This window comes from Felis catus, chromosome A1 (assembly GCF_018350175.1).
Source record: "Felis catus isolate Fca126 chromosome A1, F.catus_Fca126_mat1.0, whole genome shotgun sequence".
Lineage (NCBI taxonomy): Eukaryota > Metazoa > Chordata > Mammalia > Carnivora > Felidae > Felis > Felis catus.
Genome location: NC_058368.1, coordinates 82,257,296 through 82,271,166, shown reverse-complemented (window position 1 = coordinate 82,271,166; position 13,871 = coordinate 82,257,296). Strand labels below are relative to the sequence as shown.

Genomic DNA, 13,871 nt, shown 5'->3' with positions numbered 1-13,871 from the left:
TTATGTCACCGCACTCCATAATTGTACCTACGACACAGAATTATACCTAAGGGGTCTGTCCCTGTACTCCAAGGGTTTTGGTCAAATTGTGAGGCTCTTAAAGCCAATAGTTCTAGGAACACTCCACTCTGAGCTCCCCTCAGGGAGATCTGTAAGAATCAGGTCTTCAGCCATGGGTTTGCTGAAACGGAGCATACAATCACCAAATACACTTTAAAATTCAAAGGTACAACTTAGGTTTTGCAAATAGCACTGTATTAATTTGGTCTCTTAGAGAATAATGTGGCAAAATACAAATCATCCAAATTTTTAAGAATTGGCAAAGATTAATCTAACACAGAAATCTAAAAAAATTCGAATAAATTTCAAATAATTACTCTGATCATAAATAATCTTTATTAAAGCATGCATACTTGTGATTCAAAACAAATATTTTTTTCAAAACAATTATTTTAAAAGAATGATATACCTAATTTAAAAAATGACATGAGTGTTTTATTTAAAATTATTGTAATAAAAACAAATAGACATTTAGAAGGTATTTGTCATTTTAGAAAACACAGGCAGTAAGGATTAAACTTACTTTCCAAACTCACTGCTAGAATTAAAATTGCACATCACAGAAATGTTTAATCATGAATAGTGACCAACAGATTATGACACAAAAGCTAAATAAATAAAAACCCTTCTGATTTTTTTTTTTTACCAAAAAATCATGAACTGATGAATTGACAATAGAAAGTTAACATTAACTTCAGGAAAAAAGGCACATCCAGGCAGAACAGTCAAGGTGATCCGTAAGGTGCAGCGTGTATTATATACTGTGCATGATCAACTGAATGTAACAAATTAGTCTGGAAGTCTCGAAACCATAGCAGTAATAGTTGTCACACTGGGCAGACAGGAAGCCCCCTCCAATGGAGCGCTCTGTCCCCGAGGCAAGGGGCTCACAGGGACATGCGGTCTGGACGTGTCCCAAGTGTCCGGTTCCACACGGGGGTCAGCTCCCGAAGCTGTGTACCCTCTTGGTGCCTCAAAGACTTGACCGTCTCTCTGGCCGAGGCACGCACCTTGTGATTGCGGCTTTCCACAGAACTGGGGCCAGTAAAAGACTGAGGGTGGTCACACTCAGGATTAGGAGATACACCTGCAACAAGTAAGACTGTCACACTCAGGACTAGGAAGTACATTTGCAACAGGTAAGGCTGGGGTGGTCACACTCAGGACCAAGGTGCACCTGCACACCCTGTATGGCCACAGGCACAGGTAGATTTGGATGTGAGGTGCCCTGAGATGATGCATCATGGTGCACACTGGGTCACCCTCGGGCTGACCCCCTGGAGGCTCTCACGGGGAGCACACAGCCTCAGGACAGGTCTTGGACAGAGCCTGTGCAGAGTTCATTCTTCCACAGCGGTGTCAGTATCTAGACTCATCCTGTCTTCCTCACACTCACAGACACAAGGAGACAACTTTAATCCTGAGAGTTTACTAGCAGGTCACAGGTACTCAGAGGAACTTCCACATTCATTCGGCCCAATTTAGGGAGCAGGTGTGCAGAAGCGAATACTGGGGGCGTCACGTGGTGAGGCGAGCCTTACTGGCAACAGGATTCCCCAGGGAGGGGTGCTCGCTGTTAAGGGGGGCAGCAGACTGAGGGCAGGAGGCAGACTCCTGTCCTGGCTTCAAGGACAGCCCCACAAGTTCACACGTGCTCGCATAGGCATCAGAAAGGGCAAAATGAAAACAGATGCAGAAGGGTAAAGGGTCAAATCAATTTTAAGTAGGAACTACCATTCATGAACTTGTATGTGTACAAACCACAGTGTTTCTAAGCTGAGAACTACAGATGTGAGCTGGTCCCCACGGCTGCGAGTGTGTGAAAGGTGTGTGGTCTTCCGGCCACAGCACACAGGCTATCTCTCAGAGAGCCACCCGTTCAGAGCAGGGGGTCCAGGCTCCCTCTATGCTGTCACCCGACATTTATCCCTGCATCAACAACAAAGTTCCTGTAACATCTACCCGGCTTTTACTCAAACAGCGACTCTCTACTTTAGTTGTGAAACGTTCCTAGTTAGCACGTCACCTGTCCTCAGACCACTCGGGGCTAACACTGAATTGGTCACCTGGCCCTGTCCTGAAGGACACTAACTCCTGCCATGGCAGACAACAGACCGTGGCCTATTTGCCCCTGGGGTGGGGGGGCCACCACCCACAGACCACAGCCAAACACAAACGTCCTGCTTGCCAAATTTAAAGTAACAAGCACGGGCCATCAGATGACACTCCTCAAGTTCTAATTCACGGCCAGTTTGAAAAGAGCACATGACAAAACTGGACAGAAAGTAAGGAAAGCGCACAGGATCAGGTGGGTGTGCACAGGAACTCACGCACACAGGCGTGTGCACAGCCAGCACAGGGCACACGAGAGAGCCAGGCCCAGGATGAACGGACCAGAGACAGAGGCGAAGAAGGCCAATGGGAAGTGGGGGGCTCACCTTCAGGAGCTATGCAGAAGGCCCAGGGCTGCATGCACTTAAAACTGTGGTAGGGGGAGGAGGGACCTCATCAGAAGCACTTCTGACAGCGACTCTCACTCCCTTTTACAAGTGGGCAAATGCTGCCATGTACTTTGCAAGAAAAACCCCTAAACCAACAGGGTACCTTCACAAAACAACGTTCCAGTTGTGCCTTTTACATGGTTTCTGCGTGAAACCCAAGATGCGATGACACCCCTCACGCGTGCATCAGGAAGGATACGGCCGTCAGCCTGGCTGATAGCCGTGCACCAAGGCCATTACTAATACGCAAACTGGCGATGGCGCTTTAAGATTTAGTTTTCTTCTTTTTGCCAGAGATATGACAGAGACTTCACAGTCTCTGCTGCAGAGGGCATGCTGACAGTTCTGGAGACTTTGACCCCAAACCTGCACACCTGTGTGAGAGGCAGCAGGACCCCACCTCCGCAGCCGCCCAGAGGCAGACCCCCCAGACCCATGCCAGCTGCAAGCAGCTGCAGGGAAGGTGCTCAAATGCCAGCGTGGGGGGTGTGAAGGACGGGGCACCCTAAACACGCACAGAGGGTGTGTGTGGACTCACCTCCCGAGAAATGATCCCAGCTCTGCGTGCTCTGCTCCCCAGGACAAAAGAGAACTCGCTGACCTGTGCCAGCCCTGCAGCCACAATCCACTTGATGTACTGGCTGCTCTTCGGCAGGAGGACAGACAAGACCAGGGCGGCCAGGGCAAACTGCAAGAGCATCCGCGTTACTGACTGCCACGCAGAAAACAGAGGGGGGCCCTCCTGACACCGAGGGGACACGTGCAGAGGCACCCAATGAACACAGAGTGTCTGAAATGAGACCAGGCTGAAAAATGCGCAATCAAGGGTAGGGGTTCACGGGCAGCTAACTAGGCTTTCCCCCCACACCAGTCAGCAGCATTCAAGAAAGAATTTTACTTTCCAATGACAGCATGGTCTCTCTCTTGTAAGCAAAGCTAGGGGGGAGCAGCTGGGGCTGGAGGCCCAGCAGGGATTCTGACTCCTTCCAGTAGAAATATCTGAAATCAACTTTTATCATCCTCAGAGCCAGGCAGCTACTGAACAGGTAATCGGACCCTGAAATAAATGCTAACACAACTCAATCGTCTGTGGTTGTGAGGGAACTGTGGTCTGCAAGGGGCTGGCACAGGCGGGGGGCTCTGAGCCCCGTCCCGCACTCCCTGCCCTGTGTGTCTCTCCCACCTGGTGTTCCCCAGTCCTGTCTTCTCCTGATAGCCCACTCAGTGAGTACAAACACAACGATACTTTCAAAACACACGAACGACAAGATGTACATGTGTACGTGCTACTCACTGGCCTGTGGGTCTTTGGACTCATGCGGGAGAAAAGGCCAGGAGCAAGGGTCCTGTGGAGACGGGCCGCCCAGAGTGCCTTCTCCTGGTCCAGCTTTTGTGACTCCCAATTCCCAATATGCCCAGTTCTGAGACAGGTGTAGGAAAACAAACCCGACGGCCTGGTCCTAACTCACCCAGTCCACAGACTGCTGGGCGAGGGGAGGGGCTCCGGGTAAGTGGCCGTGATACGCTTTGCAGACTCAGGGTCACATACAACCAACATGACAGAAATTTTACCACAAAGAAGAATCAGTACCTTCATGATCACCACCGACAGCGTGAGGACCATCAGGACAGTGAGCTCGTACGCCACGAAAGTGGGGAACACGTGGAGGCCTGTGCAGGGAAGGAGGGACATGGTCATTCTCGGAGGACTACACGGCCCGTCCTCAGCAGAGCCCATGACCCTCAGGCTTCCTCATGTCCTCTCCACAGACGAGGGCACCTGTGAGCGCGACCCTGCGGCACCCTGTGTTTATGGCTTATGCCAGTGTTCACCGTGGGGAAAGCGGCCCGGGCGCCAGTGCCTCCCTCTACCAGACTTCTCTCCCAGGACTCGGCAAAAAGTGACAGCAAGCAGCCGCGAAGTCTGCTTTCCTCTGTGAAAACATTCTGTCCAAGATGCAGACACCCCCGGGGCCTAGAAACTGGGGGTGGTGGGGGGGAAGCCACAGGAGAGGAATCCTGGCCACATGGCCACCGGCTGCCCTGCCGTACATGTTCCTCCTGCTGCCGTCAGTGCCTGCAGTACCAAGACGAGGGACGGGTGCTGGTGGGCCCTTCTTTACTCAGCGGCCGGGCAGGACTGGTGTGTACCCGGCCCCCCATCCCTGAGGAGCTCAGGGCTGACTGGGCCTTCTCCTCACGAGCGCATGGACCCCATGTCATGACACATGTGGCCCCTTCATGTGTCTACTTGTTTTACTCAGAGATACAGATATAAGTAAGGACCCATTTGCTCCGAGAACAGTTTCCTCTTTCTCCAAATTCAGCAGCACCCGCCCAGGCCACCCCTAGCACAGTGCTGGGGACTGCTGTCGAGCACCTGCCTGGAGCCCCAGCCTCCTCCCCCACTTCCTGGCTCTGCCCAGCCTCCACCTCCCAGACCCGCAGTGCTCCCCGAGCCCCGACGACTGCCTAGGGCACACCTGGCCTCTCTCCTACCGAGCTGTCTCCCGAGTCCTCGACCCCTAGCCCTCCTACGCCATGAGTCCAAGACCACCTCTGGCTGTACCTGTGTTCCTCATACTCACCACGCTGCCACCCACACCCCCCCAATGGAAACAAGCCCACAACGCGGAGGGACACACCTGACCAAGCCCGTCACATGGATGTGACCAGGGAGCGGTGGTCCCTGCTCACCTGCATCCCCCGCCCCCAGGACGTGGTTGTGTCACTGCCCTGCTTCAAAGCTCAGGGGCCTCCCCTCTCCCGAGGATAAGTGGGGTCCCATGCCAGGCACATGGTGCAGCGCTGCGGACCCTGCGGGCCCCGGCTGCACCGGGAGGCACACAAACCAGACAGCAGAGGTGTTCTACTCTGAGGGTGGAGACACGGATCATCACAGGACCACACGATGCTCAGGGACAGAGACCCAATCCACGTTGGCACAACTGCCATGTGCACTGGTGACAAGAGGGCACACCAGTCGCCCTGTAGCTGTTCTGCTTACGGCCACTCATTATTTGCGTTTCCACCAAGTGCTGAGGGTATCCCTGGGATGGCACAGCGGGACAGGCTCTGCACACCCATCACACGCCTCCCGGCCTCTATCTGCAGATGTGCATTTGGGGGATGAATGAGAACGTGGCACGTGGTCACCTCGCACGTGAGCCATCACACCCCACATGTGCCCATCGCCTCCAAGGCACCTCCAAGAATGAGGAACAGGCAGTACCCACTTCTGAATTCCTCTCTGCGTCCCAGGGAGGGGGACCCAAGGAGAGAATGAAATCCTTGCTGAAAAGTGTGTAACAAGAAAACTCAGGTCACTGGCTTCGTTTGTAAAGCGAGAAGGGCCCGGGAATTAGCCGTTGAGGTGGTCGTACAGGACGGCATGGTGGCCACGCAGGCTCACCGGCCCTACTTGACTCTGCCTCTGGAGCTTGAACAGTCAAGCCACCCCCAATTCACATGCTGAGGCTATAACCTCACGTGAGCGTGCCCAGAGACGGCATCCAGGGGGTGCAGGGGATGATGTGAGGTCACAGGGCGGACGCCTGACCCAGCAGGACTGTGCCAGGAAGAAGAGGAGGACACAGGAGTCCCCGCCGGCCTCCATTCCTCTGTCTTCCATCTTGGTCTCCGCTTCTGTCTCTGTCCCCAAGCACACTGCACACCAGGGAAGGCCACATGGGGACCCAGCAAGCAGGCAGCTGTCTGCAGGCCATAAAGAGGCTCCCTCAGGCCGCACAGACACTGGCATCCATTTTGGCAGCCTGAGTCACGGCTCCAATGCCTCGTTAATACAAAGGAATGGGTGCAGCGGTATTTCAGGGACGCGTGATTTGGGTGCCTGACGGATGGGGGTGAAGAGCAGGCTCCATAGGAGGACACAGAAGCTAACAGCCTGCCTGCCTGCCGGCCGTGCGTGGGCCTAGGGCCTTCCTGTCCTGCGAGGGTGGGCACCCACACTGCTGAGAAGAGGCCGGTCTCCGCCCCTGGGGTCTCCGGCCGGAGGTCTTGCCCCTCCAGGGCGCCCGTGCTGGATGCCACCTCTGCACCCAGGCCGGGGGGCCCTCCTTCACGCTGGGACCCAAGCCGCCCCTCTCTGCTCACGCTGCTCACACACGGCCTCTTCTCAGAGCTGGGCTGGGGCCCTCGGCGCTCCTGCTGCTGGGATCCCAGGGTCGCTCCCCCTGCCCGGGACTAACTGCAGCCGGCAGGCCCTCCACGGGGTCTCATGACTCCGCAGGGCCTGCCATAGGGCAGGGGGTCAGGGACCCAGTCCACGTGAACATCACTGAGGTACAAAAATGCAAAAAAGGAAAGACATAGTCTCAAACGGTCCACTTCTGTGTTGCTTAGAGCCCGAGACAGACAGACAGTCCTGAGCAGTGGAAAAGCAAGGTCCTGCGTGTGCACAGGCCTCTCGGGGGCAGGACAGTCGCCTGAACCCCCTTGACAACACCGGGTGTGAAGAACCAAAGCAAAACACGTGCGGCTGTCGCCTGGTTCGATAGCTCAGTCCTCAGCAGGTCAAGAGCCCTAACCTGAGGAAGGGTAGAGCAAGCTTGTCTATTAGATAACACGCCTGCGGGATTTTCATTTCTAGCCAGGACACACTGCACGGAGCCCTGCAGGCAGGACACAAGTGACACGCGTGTCAGCGAGATGGGTCCTCCCGGAACAATGTGGCCTGGAACTTGATCAGGGGAGCTCGTGCCTGTCGACCTCACGAGCACTCCTCTGGGGGAACAATGGGTGGAGGTAATCACTCAGCACTCAGCACAGCGGAGCCCGCCTGGCACTAGAAGGGGCTGCGGTGAAGGGAGTGGGCAAGAGGGACAGAAACACAGAGAAACAGGGACAGGGACAGACAGACCAGACACAGGACAGATGGCCAGGGAGGGGAGGGGGGGTGGACGGGAAAGGAGGCCGAGTGGGCCCTCTCTCGGAACAGCGAGGGCACTGTCACTAAAGCAGCTATGCAGTGATGTGCGGCCCCTGCTCTCTGTGCTCCACTCTCAGTTTCCCTGCAGACTTTGTGATGTGCTTCTTGACGCGCTCAGCCTTGCTGGGGTCGCACGGAGCCGGTGGCGGGTACAGATGCAGTGCTAGAGCTTTCTGGGCAGAAGGCAGTGCTGTGCTGGACGTGCCCGATGGAGACACTCCTCGACCAAGGGGCATTTCCAGAGCAGCGCACTGCGACACGGCAGTTCGAGGCTTTGGTATCAACAGTAACCTTCTTCCCAAATGTCTCATTTGGGTGTTGCCTTTAAGTTCGCTAACCTGCTGGGCACCTGTGCCTTTCCCGTGGAGTCAAAGTGGGGTTCACCCTCCCCTGAGGGCATTTGAGCGCCCCCAGACCATGGCAGCCAGTCAGCAAATCAATGTCCCCAAGTGCAAACTTTCCCTCTTTTTAATAAGATTTCTCCGCAGACCCCAATTTTTATGGCAACTTCTTGCTGCATAAATAGAAATAGGTACATAAACAGGTTGCAGAAGTCCCATGCGGGTGTCTAACACCCTGCAAACATCCTGACGTAAACAAGGAAGGTTACCTATGGAGGCGAAGAAAATGATAACCAGGAAGTCACGGATGGGCTCGATGTAAGACACGATCTCCTCGGTGACCATGTGGCCCTGGGAAGAGATAAGCGCCCCGGCCAGGAAGCAGCCCAGCTCCATGGACACATCCAACAGCTCTGTGACCTAGGCGGAAGGGAAGGGCCGCACATCACTCTCCAGCGCACCAGCGACAGCTCCGCTCAGGGCGGGTTCATGCCCAAAGGCAGCTGTACTATCACAGCGAAGGCCCATCTCCACGTCTCCAGAAGGGCCTCTGTGGGGACGAGCCGAGATGCACACAAGGAAGCTAACATTAGTTGAACCTGCCATTCAGGGAGAAAAAAATTTAAATATTTGAAACAATCATTCAAATTTTTGAACAACAATAGTTTTTAAAATTTATTTTAAATATTTGTGATAGATTTTCTTTACCTGGACTCAGTGAACAGCCCAACTATGGCATTAAGTCATGTGTTAATGTAAAAACTCTTCCCGTCTCCAACTGAAAGCACTTAGAGAAGGACACTCCAGTGAGGGAGGGAGGCCCTGAGAACACAGGGCCCCAGAGGGAAGTGCCAGCGCATCCATGCCAGCCGGACGCGGTCCGAGCTAGCACTCAGGCTTCTAATGACAGTTCTGTTAAACGCAAAGCTTCAGGTGTTAGTGACACAAAACAACCGGAAAGAGGTAGACGTTTTTCACTCTGAGAAAGTAAAACCACACACAGAAGAGAGCAGCCAACAGAAAGAACCGTCAAAGAAACATGGTTCACAATAGCACCAACCACACCCAGCAATGGGGACAAGTCCCCCAGGAGAACACACGACTGTCACACCACAAAGCTCTGCTGTGAAGCACGCACGAGGGCTGAGACGTGCACAGCACATGCCCACAGGCCAGCGGCTCGCAGCCGCCAACGCGCGAGCTCTCCCTCGAAGGGCCCAGAGTCCCTGCAGCCGCGGGTGCAAACTGACAAGCCCGATCCAAAAACTCGCATGGGTGCTGGACACACGAACGCAGCCGGACAATCTGGAGAAGGCTGCCGGGCACAGCATTATCGGTAAGAGCAGGCGGGCAGCAAAGGTGAGAGTGGGGACTCAGACACTCACAGGCACACTCATGCACTCACACACGCACTCATGTGCTTTTGCTTACACTCACATTTGTGCTAACATCCACACACTTTTGCATATGCGCACGTGCATGCTAACATTCACACACTCATGCACACTCATGCTCATGCACCCACATGTACACTCGCACCACACTCACGCATGCAGACATGCACTCACACTCGTGCCCATGCACTCACATGCACACTTGTACTAACACTTGCCCACTCACGTGCACAAGCTCACATTCGTGCACTCATATGCAAACTAGTGCACACGCCCACGCACACAGTTGGGTACACATGCTCACATTCATGCACTCACTTGTGCTCATACACCCATGCATGCACACTCACACAAACACACATACACACATGCTCACGCTTGTGGCTTCTGACGAGGTGACACTGTACCGCCATGTGATGTGGAAACACGTAATGGCAACACGGACCCTTGTCCACATGCCTCCAGATGGACGCAGATCTGGTGAGAAGAGCAGAGTAGGAAGTGCTGGAGAGCAACACGGGCGCCTCTGGACGGGGGAGGCAAAGATCTACACAGGATATAAAAAGTGCTATCTGCACAAAATTTGAAACTAGCGACTACATTAAAAGGAAGAACTTCCATTCATCAAAAAATGCCACTGAGATAATCAAAGGGCAAGTTACAGGCTGGCAGATATTACTGAGATCTCTGTGACATGGGATTTCAGCCAGGAGAGGAGCAAAATCCTGAAACGCACCCCAGCACAGACAAACCCTTTAGGTCATGCCACATCAGAGGGGCCGGAACCCTGGCAGATCCATGGGAACAGGAAGCAGGTTAGTGGTTACTATGGGATGGGGGAGGGCAGGCAAGATTCAGAGATGTGGATTTGGTGGGGGGGGGGAGGGGGGCAGAAATGTTCTGGAATTGGACAGTGGTGATGGTTGCATAGTGCTGTGAATATGCTGAAAACCACGGAATTGTACACTTCAAAAGGGTTGAAATGGCTGGGGCTCAGTCAGTTAAGCATCTGACATTGGCTCAGGTCGTGATCTCACCATTTGTTGGTCCGAGCCCCACGTTGGGCTCTGTGCTGACAGCTCAGAGCCCAGAGCCTGCTTTGGATTCTGTGTCTCCCTCTCTCTCTCTCAAAAATAAATAAAAACATTATAAATAAGCAAACAAACAAACCTATGTTAAAAACAGCTCACCCGGAGGCTAGCGCACACCTACAACAGAGCTCACCCGGGTGGGGGGGGGGGGGTGTAATGCACTGCAACAGCGGAGCCTGAGCTGTTAGACTCTCTGTCGTGCAGGATGCCAGCACCTAGCATGCCGGGTGGTCCCAGCTGCTGCTCAGGAAACAGTGTCAAAGAAAGAAAACAGAACAAACAAATAGAGAACTATTTTAACTTGTGTAGCCACTGGGAAGACAACATGGAAGTCATCCAGAGAAGAATTTTGCTGGATGTCATTTTTAAAGAGAAAAATAGTCCAGAATGGAGAAAGCGATGTGAAAAAATTAAATAAGTCACACACACGGGCAGCGTTGAGCAGAAGCAAATCCTAGTCTCCCAAGATTACAAAACACTAGTCAGTAGTTAAATCCTACACAAGAAGTAGCTTCTGTGCCTTTCCGGTTTTGAGGTAAGAGCTGACTGACCCCTTGCAGTTCTAAGAACCACAGAGACCTCACATACCCTTGCTCAGCTCCCCCAGTGGCAGCATCTTGCTACATCAGAGCACGAGATCACGGCCAGGATACAGACGCAACACAGTGAAGACACACACAACCTTCTGTCACAAGGACCCTCCCCCCACCCCCACCCCTTAACACCTGGCATCTGGCAACCTTCCTTCCATTTCTGAAATTTTTCATCGTAAATGTCACACAAATGGAAATACACAGTATGCAACCTCTGGAACTGGCTTTTCTTGCTCAGCAGAGCAGAACTCTCTGGAGACTCACGTACAATCGTTTCCAACCTGGGTGGCCTTCCCTGGTGTGGACGGACCGAGGCCGGCAGAAGGAGGCACCTGCTGAAGTACATCTGGGTGGCGTTTGGCTGCTAGGAACACTCACGCGGGAGCTTCTGTGTGAACCCGCCTTCCCTCCTCAGGGGCACGTGGTGAGCAGCGCAGCTGTCTGTGGGGGTCTAACAGCATACCCCCCCATCCCTCAGAAGCACATCCTTTAAAGGAGAAGGCTGCTTCCAAAACGAACCTTTTATTTTCATCTTCAACTTCTCACATTGTGGCGAAAGAAGTTATACTGCTGACCGGCTTTGTTGTCACCAAATAGAAGTAAAAATTGTCTTAAACTGTTATTATGGTTTCAGGTACAAAGCTGTTTTTAAGTTTAAGACCACGTAACATTGGTGACGCTGGAGACTACATGGTTTTCAAGGCCACCCAGACTTGCCTGTGTGCAACGCTTGAGGTACCGTTTCAGCAAAGGGCTCAAGAGGCTGAGAGTGAACGGGTTTAATCTACTGGGTATGTATCATGGGCAGTGTAGCCACTGTGCATAAAATAAAAATGCCATGCGTTTCGAATTATTTTAACTACCACTGAAGTGACAAGATAAAGAACTGACGGATCATAAGCTCTCAGGGAACAGATTACAGGTCAGAATATGTAAATAACAGGCATTTTGAGGATTACCGTTAACATTAAAAAGATGAAAGCAGAGATTCCTACGATAAGGATTTCTTTGTTCCCTTTGCTCTCCATATGCAGTTTTCGATAATACGGTCCAATGAGGTAAGTCTTTATAACGAGACACAGGAGAAAAGCCGCGGCCAGCGAGAAAAGAATCTGACCCACCAAAGCCAGTATCCGCAGAGTCTCCATGACAATGCTAGGAGAGAAGGAAAGAAAAAAGGGACATTATTTCACCTCCACATTTCCCTGAAACCCAACAAAATGGGCTTTCAACTTGATCTTTGACATGTTACAACATAAGTTTCCCAAATCACATACATTTTTACAGGTACTAAAATAAAACCTAAAAATCACATTAGTTCTAAATAACTTGGTTCAAATTAAGTTATTTGAATCAAATATGGAAACTGTTGTTCTGCAATGGATACTTTAAAGCAATACACCTTACACACAGGTTATAACAACTGTAGCTTATACATCTCACTCAGTGGCTGATAATAACATTCCACGCCAGGATCTAAGCTGACCCCCTTGAAATTCATGAGGCAATCATCACCCCGCAGCTCAGCAATGGCCACAGAACTCCAGTGACCTGCGGCAAAACAGTCTGTCACCCAAGCCAGAACTCCGCATTTCATGTCTATCGGACATGACCACATTTCATGTCTAATGGAGAACAGGATTTTGTGCTAAACTCTTTTTAGAATACACTGTTTACATCTCAGAACGTATTCTTAAGATCCCAGCCAGAAGACTTTCAGAAGAAAGGCACTGTTTGTATGTACTTTTTACTTATTTCAATTTAGTCTTTAGAAACTTAGTTCTCCATCACATTAAGGAAACAATTTAGTCCAAAATTCTGGCTTAAAAGTTCTCGATGGGAGAATACAGATCTGATTACTGGCAGAGGACTCATCACCGCAGTCAGGCAACAGTGGACATGGATGTCAAGTCACAAGAGTGGTTCCATGGGGGCTTCAGAACAAGCTGGGCTCGAAGAGCAGTTGTGGTAGAGGGCTCCACGCGGGGTCACCAGGCAGGGACAGGCACGTGCCCGGGGCGCTGAACAAAGCAGGCTGGGTGTACCTCAGTTCCCGGCCGGTCTTCCCACCCCGGGGAACTAACGGCTCGCTCACACACTAGCGCAGTCATCCGGAGCCTGGCCTGTGCCTGTCACCCCTTTCCTCGGTGCCACCGCCTCCCCGCATGGCTCCACCGGCCTCCTAACTGGTCTCTGATGCACCACAGAAGCCAGAACGACAATGAGTCCAGGTTCCTCCACCCGGCCGCAGCCTCCCCCGTCCCTCACCCACAGAGCCGCCTCTACCAGCCTCCGCTCCCTGAAGGCACGTTTCCACGTCCCCCATGGCGTCCTTCACGTTTGGGCCTCAAGGTCTGCGACCCAGAGGCCCTGCCAACCTGGCGTGGCCACCTGCTGCTCGCTGCTCCTCACCCCACTCCCACCCTGTGCGTGCATTTATCTGACTAGACACCTTCCGGGTGACCACTCACGTATTCAGCACTGTCCTCCCCAAACACCCTGCTCTCCTCCATGCCCAGAGCACTGGGCCGCACTCGGCTGCACACACGACTTCCAGTCTTGGTGCGTTTCTCCTGACAAGTGCGGGAAGCATCCCATCCGCAGATGAGAATGTGGAGCAGAGGTGAAGCTGTGGCTCCTGGCCACGTGCTGGCACCTGGCTCTGGGGCCCGTGCTCCCAGCCACCACACAGACCCCCTGCCATCCCCTGCCCAGGGCGTCACGCGCCCCCCCCCCCCCTCACTGCAAACCAAATACGCCATAAGGAAGGGAAGGTGCAGACAGCTGACAAAGGTCCACGTGAAAAGTGGAAGCCATGGACAGCCCAGATCTCTGTGAAGACAACCTGGCCCCAGGGACATCTGTGCACCCGCACACACTTCCTATTCATGCCCACGGTGAAGACGACACCGCTCTGCATCTCAATCTCTCCATCCACCAGGT

General features: G+C 52.9%; 1 protein-coding gene across 7 annotated transcripts in view; it reads right to left on the bottom strand.

Moving 5' to 3' along the window:
* Positions 1-373: 373 nt before the first annotated feature.
* Positions 374-13,871, bottom strand: part of TMCO3 (transmembrane and coiled-coil domains 3) — a 50,655-nt gene continuing 37,157 nt past the window's right edge. For 4 of the 7 annotated variants that reach the window (XM_019829882.3, XM_019829866.3, XM_019829877.3 and 1 more), the window contains 5 exons: positions 11,888-12,083; positions 8,120-8,270; positions 4,153-4,232; positions 3,100-3,351; positions 374-1,147 (listed from right to left, as the gene is read on the bottom strand). In XM_019829882.3, the coding sequence (XP_019685441.2) occupies positions 1,034-1,147; positions 3,100-3,351; positions 4,153-4,232; positions 8,120-8,270; positions 11,888-12,083 (793 nt within the window). In that variant the 3' untranslated portion in view covers positions 374-1,033. The remainder of the gene's footprint in view (positions 1,148-3,099; positions 3,352-4,152; positions 4,233-8,119; positions 8,271-11,887; positions 12,084-13,871) is intronic. The other 3 variants (XM_006927417.5, XM_003980537.5, XM_006927421.5) reach the window with 2 other exon arrangements.